General features: G+C 40.7%; 4 protein-coding genes across 8 annotated transcripts; 3 read left to right on the forward strand and 1 right to left on the reverse strand.

The window, feature by feature from the left end:
• Positions 1-1,406: 1,406 nt before the first annotated feature.
• On the reverse strand, positions 1,407-4,652 carry ccdc117 (coiled-coil domain containing 117). Of its 2 annotated transcripts, none has more exons than XM_054611383.1 (6): positions 4,562-4,652; positions 4,157-4,357; positions 3,982-4,029; positions 3,332-3,586; positions 2,512-2,658; positions 1,407-2,351 (listed from the first exon to the last, which is right to left on the reverse strand). In XM_054611383.1, the coding sequence occupies exons 2-6, from the start codon at positions 4,342-4,344 to the stop codon at positions 2,108-2,110; spliced, it is 882 nt and encodes a 293-aa protein (XP_054467358.1). In that variant the 5' UTR covers positions 4,345-4,357; positions 4,562-4,652; the 3' UTR covers positions 1,407-2,107. The 2 variants fall into 2 exon arrangements, with proteins under 2 accessions (XP_054467358.1, XP_054467357.1); XM_054611382.1 differs by having other exon boundaries at positions 3,982-4,032.
• A 535-nt stretch (positions 4,653-5,187) lies between these two features.
• tcn2 (transcobalamin II) lies at positions 5,188-9,487 on the forward strand. Its single transcript, XM_054611381.1, has 10 exons — positions 5,188-5,269; positions 5,537-5,613; positions 6,074-6,263; positions 6,375-6,544; positions 7,069-7,221; positions 7,643-7,815; positions 7,929-8,103; positions 8,194-8,374; positions 8,480-8,598; positions 8,724-9,487. Exons 2-10 carry the CDS (start codon positions 5,556-5,558, stop codon positions 8,783-8,785), a joined length of 1,281 nt encoding a protein of 426 aa, XP_054467356.1. The 5' UTR covers positions 5,188-5,269; positions 5,537-5,555; the 3' UTR covers positions 8,786-9,487.
• Positions 9,488-9,561: 74 nt separating this feature from the next.
• dguok (deoxyguanosine kinase) lies at positions 9,562-12,852 on the forward strand. 4 transcript variants are annotated; one of them, XM_054610921.1, is made up of 8 exons: positions 9,562-9,619; positions 10,174-10,357; positions 10,466-10,575; positions 11,033-11,232; positions 11,364-11,511; positions 11,752-11,867; positions 12,225-12,324; positions 12,507-12,852. In XM_054610921.1, exons 2-8 carry the CDS (start codon positions 10,177-10,179, stop codon positions 12,531-12,533), a joined length of 882 nt encoding a protein of 293 aa, XP_054466896.1. In that variant the 5' UTR covers positions 9,562-9,619; positions 10,174-10,176; the 3' UTR covers positions 12,534-12,852. The 4 variants fall into 4 exon arrangements, with proteins under 4 accessions (XP_054466896.1, XP_054466893.1, XP_054466894.1 ...); XM_054610919.1 differs by lacking the exon at positions 9,562-9,619 and adding an exon at positions 9,687-10,009; XM_054610920.1 differs by lacking the exon at positions 9,562-9,619 and adding an exon at positions 9,688-10,074.
• A 400-nt stretch (positions 12,853-13,252) lies between these two features.
• On the forward strand, positions 13,253-15,339 carry spaw (southpaw). Its single transcript, XM_054611631.1, has 3 exons — positions 13,253-13,612; positions 14,011-14,822; positions 15,187-15,339. Exons 1-3 carry the CDS (start codon positions 13,327-13,329, stop codon positions 15,337-15,339), a joined length of 1,251 nt encoding a protein of 416 aa, XP_054467606.1. The 5' UTR covers positions 13,253-13,326.
• Positions 15,340-16,358: the final 1,019 nt, after the last annotated feature.

The following is a 16,358-nucleotide window of genomic DNA, read 5'->3' on the forward strand; positions in this document are numbered from 1 at the left end:
TCCCTCCATGTTGTGGACTCTGCTGCCTCCCACAGCCCCTCAGACGTGGCATCATTTAAGCTTCTACGTTACCTCCAGAGCAGAGTCAAGCAGCTCCGTGTAGAAAACCAGACCTACAGCTGGAGCCCAGCGCCTTCAAATACAATCCCTTTGGATTTGTCAGGATCCTGTTTTACAACAGTGAGTGCATTGTTTTGATAACCACTAGCTGCATTCACAGTGGTGATAAACAAGTGAGCTGCAGGCATTAGTAGTTAATGCACATGGCACTATTTACATTTATAAATGACATACTACCTGCTTGTCCTCTGAAAGACACTCGGCACATCAGGACCTGATTTGAAATCCTCTAAGTCAAAATAAATGTATCAGTACTTCCTGAAGAGGAGGGAAAAACACTGTAAATGTGGCATTATCATTAACATTTCAATATTATTTTTGTGCTTGCATATTATAATACTTATACATAGTAAAATACTGGTGTCTCCTTTGTAGATCACTCAAGGTCAAGACGCTGCTGGGATTCAGAGTCACGTTCAATCAGGACAGTCATGAGTTAAGAAACCTTACTGTGTGTGTGTTACCTGATATCATGTGATGCATTTCATCTTTTGTTGCCGCAGCAATGAATCATTCACTGTTACATGTGCTTAAGATTGCAGATTAACAAGCAGAGTGACAAATGCCATAACCGAAGATCAGTTCATTTAGTTTACGTTCCTGTGTTGAAGCAGTCAAGTTTTTATGGCTCAAGGTTGCAATGAACTCTGAATGAGTGATAAACTGACATTTTACTGATGATCATGTGAGTTATGTCAGCGAACATCATTAAGCTGGTCTTTGTGGGAATCTTTAGTATAATCATAAATTTAACAAGATGTTGAATTGTAAAATAAACGTTCTGTAGACTTCTTGGCAGCCAAGACAAGATTATGTCATTAGCATTTAATATAACATCTTAATTAACTTTGTGAAAAAGTCTATTCTTAATGTAAAATGATCCTTGTTTTCACACCTGGCCTTTACTGAATGAATAAAATCATCCTCAATAACCACAATGACATGACTCTACTTGACCCTCAAAAGGGTATTGGACACAGTCAATCTTTTCATTTTGATTGACAAATTTGAGGCTGTTGCATTCAATAACCTAATAGTTCATTGATTTAATTCTTACTACACTAATTTTTTTAAATACACATGTATGTATGTATGTATGTATGTATGTATGTATGTATGTATGTATGTATGTATGTATGGTCACTTGTTGCATTCCACAGGGGTTCATCCTGGGACTCCTACTCTTCCTGATATACCGTATCTAATGATGAACGCATCACAATGTTCACAATGCAGAATCTCTACATGGACAATGTAAAAACAAATAAAAAAACAATAACACTCTGTGGCTGGTAGCAATTGTGGTAATGTATATATGAAAATACAATCAAATCATCCAAAAGGTGCATTTCCATGACTTCTTAACAAATTTCTCAAAGCTCAAAGATGGCGTACTTACCAAGCACTGAAGATAATATTTCTACCACAACAAGTACAACAGCAAGCAGGAAGTCATGCTGTGAGCCAATGTGAAAACAGGCAGGAACAACATTGCGTGTCCTGTTAACGATGCCCAGAAGCTGAACATAAAAACTGTACAAAATTCAGATGCTTCACACTGATGTTTAACAAAGAACTTCATATTTACAGTTAATCAGTGTGTTGTTGGCCAGGCTTTGGCAAAATAATTCACAAATGATCTAATATCTAAGGGCATGGGTATATTCTGGTAATTGGGGAAAAAATTGGTTATGTAACACTGTCAATAGAACTTGTCAAGGTCTTGATATCATGACAGTTGTCTTGAATAAAGCTGAATAATTAGGTCAACGTTTTTGCTACATGTTACATATAGTTGCTTGGGATTATGGTCGACAAACAGAAAATGTGTTGCACAAACAGTCCAAAACAGCACAATATACGTGTTAAGCCAATATGCCTTGCCAAACTGACCAACCTCAAGTGGTCCTGAGTCCTTTATAGTCTTTTGTGCGACTTCATTTCAAGTCTTTTACTTTGGCATGGCTTTTCAAGCCAACAAGAACTATTACATTTCCATGTCCTCCTCTCCAGAGCTGTGGGCCACAGGAAAGCTGTACAGAGCAGATTTTGTGTCTGCAGGTGGACTGGAGGGGCTGAGAGGACTGTGAGGGGCGGGAGATGGACATGGAGTTGGGGGTTGCCGAGATACTGTCTGTTGTTTACGTTGTTTCTGTAATGAGCCCTTTCGCTTGCGACAGAAGGGATCGTCTGGCGGCCGCCACAACACCAACTCCATGCAGGAATGGCTCCTAAAAGGTACAAGAAAGAAGCAGGTGAGATGAAAATAAACAGTGCAGGAAAAAAGGTGTACAGAGCTTTTCAAGGAGGAAACGGCAGAACATGAGTCATGTAATTAAAGTTACTTCATGAAACATTAAACGTTCCTATAACAAAATGAGGAGAACTTACACAGACTGGGCTACCGTGTGCGGTAGGATGTCGCTGATGCCGCGCTGTAGACCCTCCTTCAAACTGTCAGAGATCACCAACACCGGCCGTCTCGGGGCTGGCTCCAAATCCAGATCTTCATCCTCATCATCATCCTCCAGTGTTATTCTGTGATAAAGAAATAAAGCGTTCAGTATGTGCTGATGTCACATTTTCAAGTAATACAATACAACCCCCAAAGCCATCAACACCGCTGAAAGGAAAAACAAACCCATTGTGGTTGGCAAATTGGGGGCGCTGCAAATGTAAAGGTGAATGAAATTAAAGAACCGCACAGTCTGTGACAATGCAGTATATGTCTATATAGGGGTAGGTAGATATGATAAATGAATTACTAGATAATTATCACAGCATTAACTTGATATCGGTAAGTGATGTTAATAACTTAGGTATTTAGAATCATTAATCAGGTATTTCTTTAAAACAAAATCCTAAAGTCAACATTTCTTTATCAAACTTACATTTTTAACAGTTTTTGATACATTTTAAACATTCAATAATTTAGACATTAGAGCTGTGACCCACTCAAATAATACTTTTCTCACGTAGCAACAATATGGCAAGAAAATAAATGATAATATTAAATAATCACACACATATATATATAGCTCCTCAACAGGGAAGCACAGTTACACTAAACAAACCATTAAAGCATATGCATAGCTAGTTGGAGGTAGGAATTTTGGGCATAAGGTGTCAGTTTGAGGTCTAATTCTAACAAGCAAGCTGACAGATAATTGGCAATTTCTGCAACATTTTACACACACTGCATATTGCCTACCTGTCTTCGATCTCCTGAAGTTTCCTCTGAGCCGACTCTATCTCCATGCAGGAGCTCTCTACCTCAGGACGGGGAAGAGCAGAGGAGGGCTGCCGCGAAGTCAAGATCTGAGATGCAGGACAGGGCTGCGGAAGTGCAGGCACAGGAGGGCAGCTGTTGACTGTAGGCCAGTCATGACGAGGGCTAGTGTTTGACTTCTCTGAAATGTCCGCTTCTGCCTCGAACATTAGCCTCCTTCTTTTAGCAGTGCATGCCCTGAGAGAAAACATCAAGATATTTATCACAACTCTCATATGTGACTACTCCGGGCGGCTGTGGCGTAGTGGAGAGCAAGGTAGTTCTCCAATCAGAGGGTCAGTGGTTCGATACCCGGCTTCGGCAGTCGATGTGTCCTTGGGCAAGACACTTAACCCCAAGTTGCTCCTGAAGGCTTGCCATCGGTGTGGACTGGATGTTGCATGAATGTTAGTTAGAGTCTGATGGTGGCACCTTGCATGGTAGCCTGTCATCAGTGTGTGAATGGGTGAATGATATGTAATATACTACTGATTGTAAGTCGCTTTGGATAAAAGCGTCTGCTAAATGACTGTAATGTAATGTAATGTACTCCAAGCGTGGTCAAATATTAAAAGTAAAACTCTCTCACTTACTCATCTTCAACTCTCCTCCTGTGCTTTCTAAGGGATCTGGTCTCCCAGCTGCTTTGAAAGAGAGGCACAGATGAGTCAAAACACAAGATTAAAACATGTCAGGTTAAGAGCTGATATTGTGTTTCTTACTAATGTATGAAGGGGAATTTACAATCCCAGATCATCAGCTACATACTTGTTAGATAGAGTTGCTCTCTGAAGGTGACCAGACGTGCTTGGAGATCCGAGGTCAAATTCAGGAAGGCTTGTGGGGCCTGAAAATGAATACATGGCTGGCAGAAACCCCAGATCACTGCTTGTGGGAGCTGGGTGATGCATGGTGATCCAGTCGGTGAAATGTTTTGAAGAGATACACGGGTACATAAATGTATCTAATCTGCAACATCAGCATTGATAACAATCAGTTGAGCTGTTCAAGGTATTTTCTAATACATGACTGACAACAAGTTAGAGATGTGTTTACATGGTTATCTAGAGAGCTAGCGTACATTGCCACCGTGACACATAACCTTACACAGTGGCAGCTTCATAATAATAATAATAATAATAATAAAAACTTAAGTAAGTGAATCAGACTGACCTGTGCGGCCCCTTCGTGTTGTTGTTGTGGGTGTTGGACGTGAGCTAGTCTCCGTCAGTCCACCTTGTTTTCCTCTGGAATAATCCCATTAGCACACAGCAGGTCTGACTGAATTAATACTAAAACCAGCTGCAGTAAAGGGCATGTCGTGTGAGCTGCCTGGGTGGTAGGCTGGGTTAAAGGGACGTTAACTCAGCTAGCTAGTTTACTAAAAAAAAAGTGAGTTACGCGTCGCACCAGACGAGTCGTCAGGTTCTATAAAGTGCGTATGTTACGTCAGGTGGGTTGTGGGAAATGTAGTTAACGTTGCTAAAGGCAAACGACTTTGCTACGAGAAAGTTTGTGTTGAACACTCGGTTGAATTCAGAAGCAAAGTTAACGAGGTTAAGGTTTTGGTTGAAGCGTTAGCACCACTTGTAGCTCCTTTAGCTTACGTTTGCTACAAATGTCAGCTTTCATTCCGAATACGGAAGACGATATGTGCGACGTAAGATAGACACCTGCCTCTTGCTTAGAATGCTGCTTTGGCCAAAGAGTATATGACATGACAAGAGAGTTGCCCCATCTACTGTTTATGGCCCAGCTCTTGCTTTTCTCATCGCTTGGTCATCGCAAATGACGAGTCATGTGACAGTGAAACGCTAGAAGCTGTTGTCTGTGGTCTTGTTACCTACACAGCTCTTCACACCGGAGTTACTCACTGAGGAGGTAAGACAATGCTGTTTACCGTAGTATGTTAAATGCTTACAAGCTAATGACTGATACAATTATCGATACGATCTAATATTTACCCAGCATCGTTAAATAGACTTATGTGCAACTATTTTAAGATATTGTTGACATCTCTGTACGTTCCTTTCTCAAATAAGAGAAAACTCTACTTGTAAGAAGTTTCTTGATATCTTAATTTTACAGTATGTGTTGTAACTTTAACCTTTGAGGCGAGTATATTGATTTATTTCCACTATCAAATAGATCAAATAGATTGTCCAGAATGCTGTCTTTGGTCCTAATCGCAAGCCTACTGGCTTTTGCCTCAGGTAAACCATGTGGTAAGTATTTTTTTTATATATATATATATATATATATTCAATATAACCAATCATTAAAAGTACTGACTTCTCTCATCTTTTTGGACACTGGAAATAACGGAGTTTACAAACACACTGACTCACTGGACTAGACATACAGCTGATTTTGCAATTGTCTACTTCATGTCTTTAGATGGACTTCATCTTGCTTGCTCTTTGATTAAAAAAAAATGTGTGATTGTCAAATTACAGAAAATGTTGGCATCTTTTGGTCTTGTAATATATCACAGATATTTGTAACCTAAACAGAGCATTGGATCTTCTTTAAATTATTATTATTGTTTTCACAGTCTTTGCTTCCTCTTGCAACTGCTGATGCTGTAGTTCTGATTTTGCAATGCTCCAAAAGTTCATGTCATGTCAGCAAGGGAGTTACTGAATACATGTTGAGTATAGTTTTTCTTTTTATATTCTAATCCAGATACGGAAGGAACCAACAGTGAGTTGCACCTGTCACTCAATAAGAATCTCCTTCGCTCTCTGGAGACACAGGAAGGACTCCCCAATCCCAGTGTCCACTTGGCATTACGGCTTTCCAATTACCACAACCTCGCCAAGGAGAGCGAACACCTGAATAGACTGAAAAATGATTTGCACAATGACATTCAAAGGTATTGCACGGTTTGACATAACAAATGTAATGCTATTTTAAATCTGTATGTCCACAAACCTTTTTTTCTTTATGTTCCCACCTGAACCTGAGTGTCCTGTGTCTTTCTCAGTTCTCTCTCTAGCAGCCAGTCCGTTGTCGGCCTCTTAGCGCTGTATGCTCTGGCTTTGAAGTCCTCCTGCTATGACCTCAGCACAGTCACCTTCACAGTTAATGAGAAGAGTGAGACACTGCTGACTCACCTGAAGAAGCAGATGGAAGACGAAAAAGAGCATATTGCATGTAAGTTTTCCTTCGACCTTTTGCAGACCAAAGGTTTGTCATCCTGTTTGACGTTGTGCCAACAAATGAGTTCAATGTTTATTTAGTGTGGTTTTCTCTTCTGAAAAGAGATCCAGGAAAGTGTTTGTAAAAGTGTAAAACCTAAATGAACAGAAAATCATGTTTGGAGTAAGTGGGCTGAGTTAGTTCAATAAAATTAAACAATTAAACTTTTCATGATCTATAAGTTATGTATTTGTGGTTATTGGCAAACAATATCAATTCATCTTATTTTCATAATTACTCCAATTTAGCTTCATAGATGTGATGTCTCTTACTTTGTCTAAGAATTCTGCTGTTCCAGTTTTAATATCAGTTTTAATTGGATTAGTCAATTGAGCAACAATCGATAATTTCATCCAAACTGATTTAGGGAGAAAATAAAGTATCTTTTCAGTTCTGGTACATTTTTTAAATTCTTACTGTGAAGTCGTATTTTTTTATATAATTTGTTGTTTTTTTTGTTTCTCCTCTCCTTTGTGCAGTCAGCCAACGCCCTTTGACCAACTATTACCAGTACTCTCTGGGTGTGCTTGCTCTCTGTGCTAGCGGCATCAGGGTCCACAACCATGTCAGCAACAAGCTCATCAAGGCAGTAGAACATGAACACTTCAAACATGGAGACTCTGAGAGTATTGGTGAGTGTAACCTGCCTATATGTTTTATTTTAGCTGTTAAAATAAATATTAAATAGATGATGTGCAGGCAGGAATTCATCCCAATTCTCATGATAAAATGTGTCAATAGATGGTGGAGTGAGATAGTATTAAAGATAAAACAAGTTATTATTGAACAGGTAAATTCCAAAAAGTTACCCAATATTCATTTTTCTAGTGGGTCACCTCACAAAAAATTGAGAGAATGAAGGTTCATGGTGGGAAAAGAGTTGTTGCCCTGGCCTCAGTTCTGTTAACACCACCAGAATGTTTTCATGTGAGAGGAATCCAGCAAACATGGTTGGTAACAACCTAGATTCTTGTTTTGTTTTACTTGTGCTTCACGTTAATTTCTCACCATATCTCTCAAATACACATATGTTATCCTACTCTCTGGCCCTAGATACCAATGCCATGGCTGGAATGGCTCTCCAGTGTGTGAAGGACACTGGTTCTCATGTGCAAAAAGCTGCTGAGCTCGACACAGCCCTCAGCAAGATCAAGCAGAAGCTCTTGGCCTCTCGTAGGACTGACGGTCATATTGGCAATGAGTTCAGCACAGGGCTCGCAGTGCAAGTAAGAATCTTTATCCTTATGTTGTGTTCATCCTCCTTTGTCTCTTTCACTGCATGAGAAATTACAGAGCAAAATCTTTGCAGCTTTAACTTTCACTCATTTGTTGTGTCAAGGCCTTAATGGCGATGGGAACCCGAGTTGCAGAGTGTGCTGCCTCAATGGAGGCCATGAGGACAGATGCCAGAAGCAACACATACCACAACCCCATGGCCATATCTCAGATCTTGCCAGCTCTCCAGCAGACATCCTACCTGACGGTTAAAAGCAAGGAGTGCCTCAATGAGGATGGTTTGTGCAGCATTATGTCTTCTCCCTGTGGTTAATGTGATTTCAGGTTGTGTCTTTATGGTCACGGTTTATGTCATGGTGGTCTTACAGACACTCTGGTGCTGGAGCCCATAGATCCTGTGGTGGATTTACCAAGCGTGTCCAAGGTGACGGTGATGGTGGAGGTGGTGGCGTCCAGCGGGGCGGCTGCTGTTTACTCTGTGGATGTGCCAAAGGGGAGCTCTCTGTTGGAGACCCTTGAACTTCTCAACGGCAAAAATGTTGGCTTCACGTGAGTTTCATATAATGTATCTTTGCATATTTAAAGTTTTTTAAAGCTTTTTTTTAAGTCCGTTGTGATTGCCTACGATTATTAATACTTGATGCTGTTTGGCAGGTTTGAGAAGGAGTCCAGCCTGTGGGGACCCTTCTTAAGTGCGGTGAACAGAGAGCAGGCCAGACAGAGCGACCGCAGATACTGGCACCTCTCCTCTGATGGCACTGCACTCAATCAGGGTGAGGACACGGCGCACACACTCACACACACACTACCTTGTGACTCACCATTACAGCATTCACTGCATTACTTTTATCGACTGCTTTAATTTCACTTCACAAAAACATTTTTTTTTCTCCCCCAGGTGTCAATGATTTCAAGATTGAGGCTGCTCAAGAGATAACCATCAAAAACACAAGCTACTAGCTAGTCACTGCTGATGCAACAGTGATGAATGAAGATCAAAGCAGTTAATTCTGGACTCTTTTCTACTATTTGTTGTTTAAACCAGTGATTATTCTTAATTTGTCTGATGCCATTATCTGTGAATAAATGGTCAAGTTTATTTCACAGGAGTTTTGCATTTCAAGTGGGTTTGAAACTTAAATAAAAGTGTAGTTTAGAACTAATTGAACACACTTTGCTGTGAATATTCTGACTCTAGTATGTAAATTGTAAAGCTTTTTTCTTAATGAATTGTCAAATGAGATGAAATGTTAGCTAGATTGTTCTTTTTTAAACAAATAACAAAATGTAATGGCTTTTTAAATGAGGAGGTTATGTAGGTTTGTTTTTTGTTACACACAAAATATGAATTATAAGCAAGTGACAATTGATTAAATTCAAAACTATGCAATTTGGGTGTAGTTAGATTTTTTTTCTGCATGTATGTGAAGCACCTTTACTATCGGTAGTGACCGTTAACTGACAACGTCACACTTACAGTAATGTAAGACAAACTGGCTCCAATTGAGATCCACACATAAAGAACTATATCATTTGTTTTCTGTTGAAATTAGTTATTTCTTATAGCTGACTATAAATAGTTGGGTACAGTTTGTAAAGTTTTTTGATTGAGTGGTAAATGTGCAAAATCAAATCTTGGAAATAAAACACAGATGTCTTCAAAGTCATATATTTGGTGGTGAAATGAACTCATTTTCTGCATAAACAGAAATGACGCAACTGACGTCATCCACATGGGAGAGTGTGAGGGTTCAGCACAAGTACTTCCGGGTTACAAGAAACATCGTAATACAAGTATTTACCATTTTATTTACACTTTTTTTTTTATCTGTACGCTAAACGTAGAAAAAACCCCAAGCAAGTATGAGTTTGTAGTTTGCCACTACATGGTTTGTCAAAATAGCTTTTCTTGCGGAAGTACAGAAATCAACACCGGAAGTAATACTTGTTGTTTCTGTTTGTAGCATTTGGACACACTTTCTTACCAAATAAACGTAATAATTTCACTCCGCACCAACAAATGTGCCAAATGATAGTGCGAGCACCACAAGACCTATTTCGCCAATATATCGGCGATTATAAAAGGTACAATTGGTGGCACATTAAGCCGATAATCGATAATCACAAACGAAACATGTTAGCATAGGTGAGGGAGGGGCGGAGCTAACGAGGCTTCACACGGCGGTAATGTAAAGTCTTACCTATTCACTTACATAGTCAGCACCATAGACTCTTTATAAGCACCACATGTACGTATGCCTGTCATAATGTCTGCCATCTATCGGTTAAAGTTAAAAACAAGTTTGACACAGGTCGTGAGATTTGGGTATAATGTGCCTCCTCCACAGTGGATGACACCTGAGAGCCTCCTGCGAGTTGGAAGCACAGCCATAACACAGACTAGTAACCTCAGTAGCATGAGCATGGCTAAGAAGGCAAGGAAAAGCAGTGTTTCTTGTTCAAGGTGCCTCTCGAGTTCAAGTGAGAATGGAGCAACTCGAGTGAAGAGGGTTTCTATCGAGGGCAACATTGGTAAAAAAACAAAAACAGTTTCACTATCTCTAAATAAGATGACCCTTGTGTCCCAATAAATAGTAAGGTAACATGTGATCTCCTGTGTTACGTCCTCTCACATATCAGCTGTCGGAAAGTCGACCTTTGCAAGACTCCTGCAGTCAGCTTGTCCAGACTGGGAGGTGGTGGCAGAACCTGTCAGCACGTGGCAGAACATTAAGAGTGGGACCTTGAAGGTGTGTGTGTGTGTGTGTGTGTGTGTGTGTGTGTGTGTGTGTGTGTGTGTGTGTGTGTGTGTGTGTGTGTGTGTGTGTGTGTGTGTGTGTGTGTGTGTGTGTGTGTGTGTGTGTGAGTGTGAGTGAGAGAGTGTGAGATTTTAATATCACATAGTCTGTCCTGGATATTGGGACATGTCATCTTTGTGATAATATCACAGGAAGTAATTGCAAATGGACAAAGAGGTGTGTGTGTGTGTGTGTTTTGTGTAGGCTAGATTGTATTTGATGTACCCATGACTTGTCTTTCTTTTCCTCCCTCTATTGGTGGTCAGAGTGTGATTATGATTATAGCATAAACTTTTCATCCTGTGGCATTCCTGTGTGTGTGTGTGCGTGTGTGTGTGCTCATCTACTGGCCTTAACATCAAACATCAAGGGAAGCCAAGCTGACTGTCTCCTCTCGTGTCTTTGACAGGGGACAGCCGCGTCCCCGCAGGCGACAGTCAGCAACCTGCTGCAGATGATGTACCAGGACCCTCAGCGCTGGTCCTACACATTTCAGACGTTTTCCTGCATGAGCCGTCTGAGAACGCAGCTGCAGCCTCCTCCGGCTCGTCTGTTCAGCTCAGAGGGAACACCTGTCCAGGTGTATGAGCGCTCCATCTACAGCGACAGGTGGGGGAGTCAGGATAGGACCGAGAGGATACAATGGCTACATGTACTTTATGCACTACTTAGGTTTTTCAGCCAACGATTTCTCCTTTATTCTGTTTGCCTAAATCCAACTTGACCCTGTGTCCTGTCAGATACATCTTTGCCCTGAACATGTTTGAGCTGGGTTGTATCAACTCTACAGAGTGGGCAGTCTACCAGGACTGGCACTCCCTCATGGTGGAACAGTTTGGACACCAGGTGGAGCTGGAGGGCATTATCTACCTCAGAGCTCCACCAAAGGTATGAACATAAGGGATTCAATGTTAGCTTCAAAACATACAATAAATCTAACAATTTGTAAGGAAACAGATGTTTGCAGCACAGCCTTTTTTTATATTGTGGTAGTTGTTTGTATTGTATTATTTCTACTGATGTTTGTATTTCTATTACTGTGAGGATCTTATAGAATTACATGATTGACATTTGAGCTATTTCATCTTGAAAAAGACACAAACCCATTGCCCTTTTGTTGTTTCTCAGAAGTGTATGGAGCGTCTGGAGCGCCGGGGAAGGGCAGAGGAGAAAGGAGTGAAACTGGACTATCTGGATAAGCTGCATGTTCAACATGAGAAGTGGCTTGTTGAGAAAAGCACTGAGTGAGTGTTAATGAGGGGAATATCTGTTATGTTTTGAATATTTTCAGTGACCACTGAATTGTAAAGAAAATCACATGGTCTTTTAAAGTGTAAAGTCACTCTCTTCTCAGCAATAATGAAGATTAAAGACCATTTAGAGTTCATTTTGTATCAATTGGCTGCTGATGTGCACAGTCTGAAACACCAGTGGTGGTACAGCCACTGTATTACAGGATGCTCTACAGATTCCTGTTTGACAATTACCATTTTAAAAGCCTTTTCCTCACAGCTGTTTGTTGCTCCGCTGTGAACAGATGACGGTCAGCAGTGTGTGGTCTGACGTGGTCGATGTGACACAGCTCAACTCTCTCTTTTCAGATTACATTTTGAGAAGTTGAAACAGATACCTGTTTTGCAACTGGATGCCAGTGTGGAGTTTCAGAGTGAGCCAGAGGTGCAGGAGGAATTTATAACAAAGGTATGTTTATTTATTGCACTGACATAAAAGTTTAACCACACAAGGGCCTCATCCTTTGAGATCATATTTCTCATCCTCACAGTCTTTGATCCGAGGAGAATCATTTCCGTTTTCTGATCTGACGTTTGATATGTAACGTGTGTCTGATCCATCTTGATCCTAAAGTATCTTCTCTTACACAGATGAGGAACTTCTTCAATGCTTTATGAGAAGACAAGACGTCAGCTACTATCAGCAGTAGGAAACAGATGAGACCAGTCAGACCTACCTCTAAAGAAACTGTTAGATTGTTACAATATTTTTCAGGTTTTTATTGTTTGCGTGTTAATTTATAGTTAGTTGTTATACTGTTCTGTTTATTCCACTTGAAGTCAAAACTTAGTCTGTGTTGTCACATCTAGGAACATTTGGAAACAGTTTACTGAGCGTCATGCAGTTTTTGTGTCGGTTACTGTTTTACATTCCTGACAATGAAAAAGCAAAAAAGACAAATATTGTAATAATTGTCTGGTAACAAATAAAAAACTATTCCTATTGTTCCGATGTAATGTCCATTTTGTTATGAATGATTTTCTTAAATTTCATCTTTTATTCCTAGTTTCTGTATGTGTGAAATTGTACATTACTTTTGACATTGTTACTAAACATAAAGGCGCTAATGGCTGTACAGCATTTAAAGGGTTATTTGTTAATGGATTTTTACACTTCAAAAGGATTAAGCTCCTCAGTGAAAATAAAAGGCCAGGCAGCTTGACAGGACAATGACCTTGGCTAAATGTTTTCTTTGTCTCCCCCTCCGGTGTGCTCTGATGATCAGAGGGGTTGTTCAAATGCCTGGAGTGGTCAGGGGTCATCAAAGGGCAGCTGTCCACTATAAAGGGGCCTGTCTGGAGCTCTGTCTGCACATAGCATCATTTCAGCCCGAGACCAGCTGGAGGAAAGAAGGATTCCTTTGCCTCTCTCTCATTGTTTTTGGAGAACATTTTGTGGGTTTCAGTTAAAATGGAAGCCAGAGTCCTGACAGTTTTCTGCACATTCCTCATCTGTTCTTTTGGAGAGGTTTTCTCCACACAGGGGCAAAGATATCTCAAAGACTTCAAGACCAGTTTAGCATTCAGAAATCTGTCATATAATCATCGCAGCAGATATCCTCTATACATGATGCAGCTGTATCGCTCCTTCAGGACTGCCGATTTCTCCCCATCATTAGCTGTCAACGCCGCTACAATGCAAGGTGACAACTCGTCATCTCACAGTTCTGACACCGTCCTAAGTCTTATGGCCAAAGGTGAGTAAGCAGTTTAATTTTCATGTTTTTTTCCAAATGATTATCAGCATCACTGGGTTTAGAGCACTTCATATACTGTTAGTTTCTCCTCGGTGTACTCTATTCTCCAGCAGCTCTTTGGTTAGTGCATTATCTTTGTTATCTGACCCTCCCTTTTTACAACCCAGCAAGTGTCAAAATGCTTATTTGACTTTAAAGGCTTTCTCTGTTTTATGTGAGAGGGTGTGTATATTAGCCCTCAGACGTCCTTGCACAGGGGGGTTCAATACACATCCTGTTCTGTTCACCCTCCCACTCCAGTGTTTTGACATTTGTCCAGGGGTCTGGTTTGCCCAGAAACCTCTAGACTGCTGCATGTGCCTTTGAGTTCTCGTTTACATGTTTTGTCTCATTTTTAGGTTGCCATCAAGTGGGTGAAAGGTGGACAGTCACGTTTGACATGTCATCCATCTCTACTAGAGAGCTTGTCCAGCAGGCAGAACTTCGGATCAGACTACCTGCTTTCTCTGGCTCTAAGCGTGCCACAGTGGATTTATACCACTCCAGGAAGCAGAATTGTGACCTGGACAGCACATCATGCCAGGATGAGCAACTTTTCTTGGGAAGTTTTGGCACATCAGCCAGCAGCACAAAGGAAGGTTGGAAGGTTTTTAATGTGACTGCTCTGTTAAAATACTGGCTGTACCAGGCAGAAGGAGTGTCCAGCCAAGAGGCCTCAGGAGAACCTGAGCTGGACCTTGGGAGCGGTGCTGGGGATGGAGGTGAGATCACTAACCAGTCCCTCTTCAAGAATTTGGGAATGAGGCAAAGAAAAACAGACCATCCAACCAAGAACAGGGTCATGATGGTGATCTTCTCCAAACATCACCTGCCCCAGGAAGGCCAAACAGCGTACAGTCTTATTCACACTGTGGAGAACTCCAAGTATGTGACGATGGACAGATCCAGCAGTGACAGTCAAAGTCGTCGCCACAAAAGGAACAGAATGGAGAGGTTGAGGGTGGCTGTAGGAGCTTCACCTTCTCCTGCAGCAGCAGAGCCGGCCCAGAAGCCTCTGTGTCGGAAGATAGACATGTGGGTGGACTTTGACCACATCGGCTGGGACGAGTGGATTGTGCACCCTAAGCGCTACAATGCATTTCGTTGTGAGGGAGAGTGTCCTACACCACTGGATGAGTCCTTCAACCCTACAAATCACGCATACATGCAGGTGAGATGTCACCTCGATTTTTACTTTACCATTCTACTCTTTAGGATCTTAAATAATATTACTTTTCTAACTGGTTTACTGTCATCACGGTGACAGTAGATCACTCTGTGGGGGTTTGGAAACGGCCAGTTTCAGTCGAGCAAGGGCTGTGGAGTAGTAGTTTGACAGGTGCTAGTTAACCTCCTGGCCGCTGTGGAGTTGCCCTTGAGCAAGGCATTGAACCCCCAACAGCTCTATCACTCAAACATCTCTCCAAGTGCATGTCTAAGGTTCCTGTGAAAAGAATCCAAAATCCCCAGGGGATTTATTATGTAATTTCTTCCTACTCTTCTTCTTATTCATGTGAACTCCTTGTATTTTTCAGAGCCTCTTGCAACATCACCATCCAGAAAGAGTGTCCTGCCCGTCCTGTGTGCCAACGCGCCTCAGCCCTCTCTCCATGCTGTACTACGAGAACGATGATTTGGCCCTGCGGCATCATGAAGACATGATTGTTGAAGAGTGTGGATGTCAGTGAAGGCCAGAACATCACTGGTTTTACTGCAGCCATAAGTTCAACTGCTGACAAAGCATAGTTTTGAACCTTAAATCAACTGCTTTTCTACTGTTTTGTTTTGTCTTACAACAAATGACAGGATATGTCTGTTAAGTTTGAATGACAATATATTTCATCCACACAATAGTCTATATCTTTAGTATGAAAGCCATGTTGTGCAAATGTTATATGTTGTATCTATTTATACATTATATTGTATATTTTGTACATAAAATATGAAAGCATATATTAAAACATTTTATTTTTACATGATTGTGATGTTCTATGTTTTTTTTGGATGCTCCACTATTGCATTTGAGAAGTTTGAATATAGTTTTTGAATATTGGGTACCCATTTTATATTTGAATTTATGAACCCTAAAAATATATAAACTCTTTGAAAGCTTTCAAATTGCACTGCTTAGCTTAAATTGACCACAGAACTTTTTTAAAGAGGGGAACTTGCACATAAAGTGGGATGGTTTTCAAAGTAAAATATATCAGTGTTATTGATATACGATAAAGTATTCAGTTTCTTATGAAATTTAAATCTTGAGGCCATTATTGCTTCCATGCATAACTTCACAATTTGCAATATTTAAAAAAATATACAGGACAGTAGACTTTAAGTCAGTTTTTATCTGGATTTCATTTGTAGGAATTTCTAATGAATCTCTCAGCAGAAGCAGCTATTATATCAAATGTAATACACATACAAAAAGCTCTTCTCAGAGGCTCAACCACAGATACTCATCCACATCTTAATCCCACTTGTGCTCTCTGACTTGTGACCAGCATACATTTTAGTGTATTTGCCTTCTTCACCTCCAATCCACATCTTTGGGGCTATTACAGCACACACATCATCAGAGGTCATTAGTGTCCTTTCTGGCCAGGCTTCTTTTGTTGATTGTCTCAGCCTGCCTCAAACAGGCAGGCTGAGTTTTAACAACATAGAAGTAAACTGACAGATGGGGGAGAGCAAAGCAGTAGCACTTGTT

The sequence above is a fragment of the Anoplopoma fimbria genome, chromosome 13 (genome assembly GCF_027596085.1).
Source record: "Anoplopoma fimbria isolate UVic2021 breed Golden Eagle Sablefish chromosome 13, Afim_UVic_2022, whole genome shotgun sequence".
Classification (NCBI taxonomy): Eukaryota; Metazoa; Chordata; class Actinopteri; order Perciformes; family Anoplopomatidae; genus Anoplopoma; species Anoplopoma fimbria.

Coding starts and splice junctions, on each gene's coding strand:
- ccdc117 (XM_054611382.1), bottom strand. CDS start 4,344: ATGTACCCGTGTATCTCTTCAAAACATTTCACCGACTGGATCACCATG. Junction 4,033..4,156: donor AGAGCAACTCTATCTAACAA/GTATGTAGCTGA, acceptor TCTCTTTCAAAG/CAGCTGGGAGACCAGATCCC. Junction 2,659..3,331: donor CTTCAGGAGATCGAAGACAG/GTAGGCAATATG, acceptor TCTTTATCACAG/AATAACACTGGAGGATGATG.
- tcn2 (XM_054611381.1), top strand. CDS start 5,556: ATGCTGTCTTTGGTCCTAATCGCAAGCCTACTGGCTTTTGCCTCAGGT. Junction 7,816..7,928: donor GCACAGGGCTCGCAGTGCAA/GTAAGAATCTTT, acceptor TGTTGTGTCAAG/GCCTTAATGGCGATGGGAAC. Junction 8,375..8,479: donor GGCAAAAATGTTGGCTTCAC/GTGAGTTTCATA, acceptor GCTGTTTGGCAG/GTTTGAGAAGGAGTCCAGCC.
- dguok (XM_054610918.1), top strand. CDS start 10,081: ATGCCTGTCATAATGTCTGCCATCTATCGGTTAAAGTTAAAAACAAGT. Junction 11,868..12,224: donor CTTGTTGAGAAAAGCACTGA/GTGAGTGTTAAT, acceptor CTCTCTTTTCAG/ATTACATTTTGAGAAGTTGA. Junction 12,325..12,506: donor AGGAGGAATTTATAACAAAG/GTATGTTTATTT, acceptor TCTCTTACACAG/ATGAGGAACTTCTTCAATGC.
- spaw (XM_054611631.1), top strand. CDS start 13,327: ATGGAAGCCAGAGTCCTGACAGTTTTCTGCACATTCCTCATCTGTTCT. Junction 13,613..14,010: donor CCTAAGTCTTATGGCCAAAG/GTGAGTAAGCAG, acceptor TCTCATTTTTAG/GTTGCCATCAAGTGGGTGAA. Junction 14,823..15,186: donor CAAATCACGCATACATGCAG/GTGAGATGTCAC, acceptor TGTATTTTTCAG/AGCCTCTTGCAACATCACCA.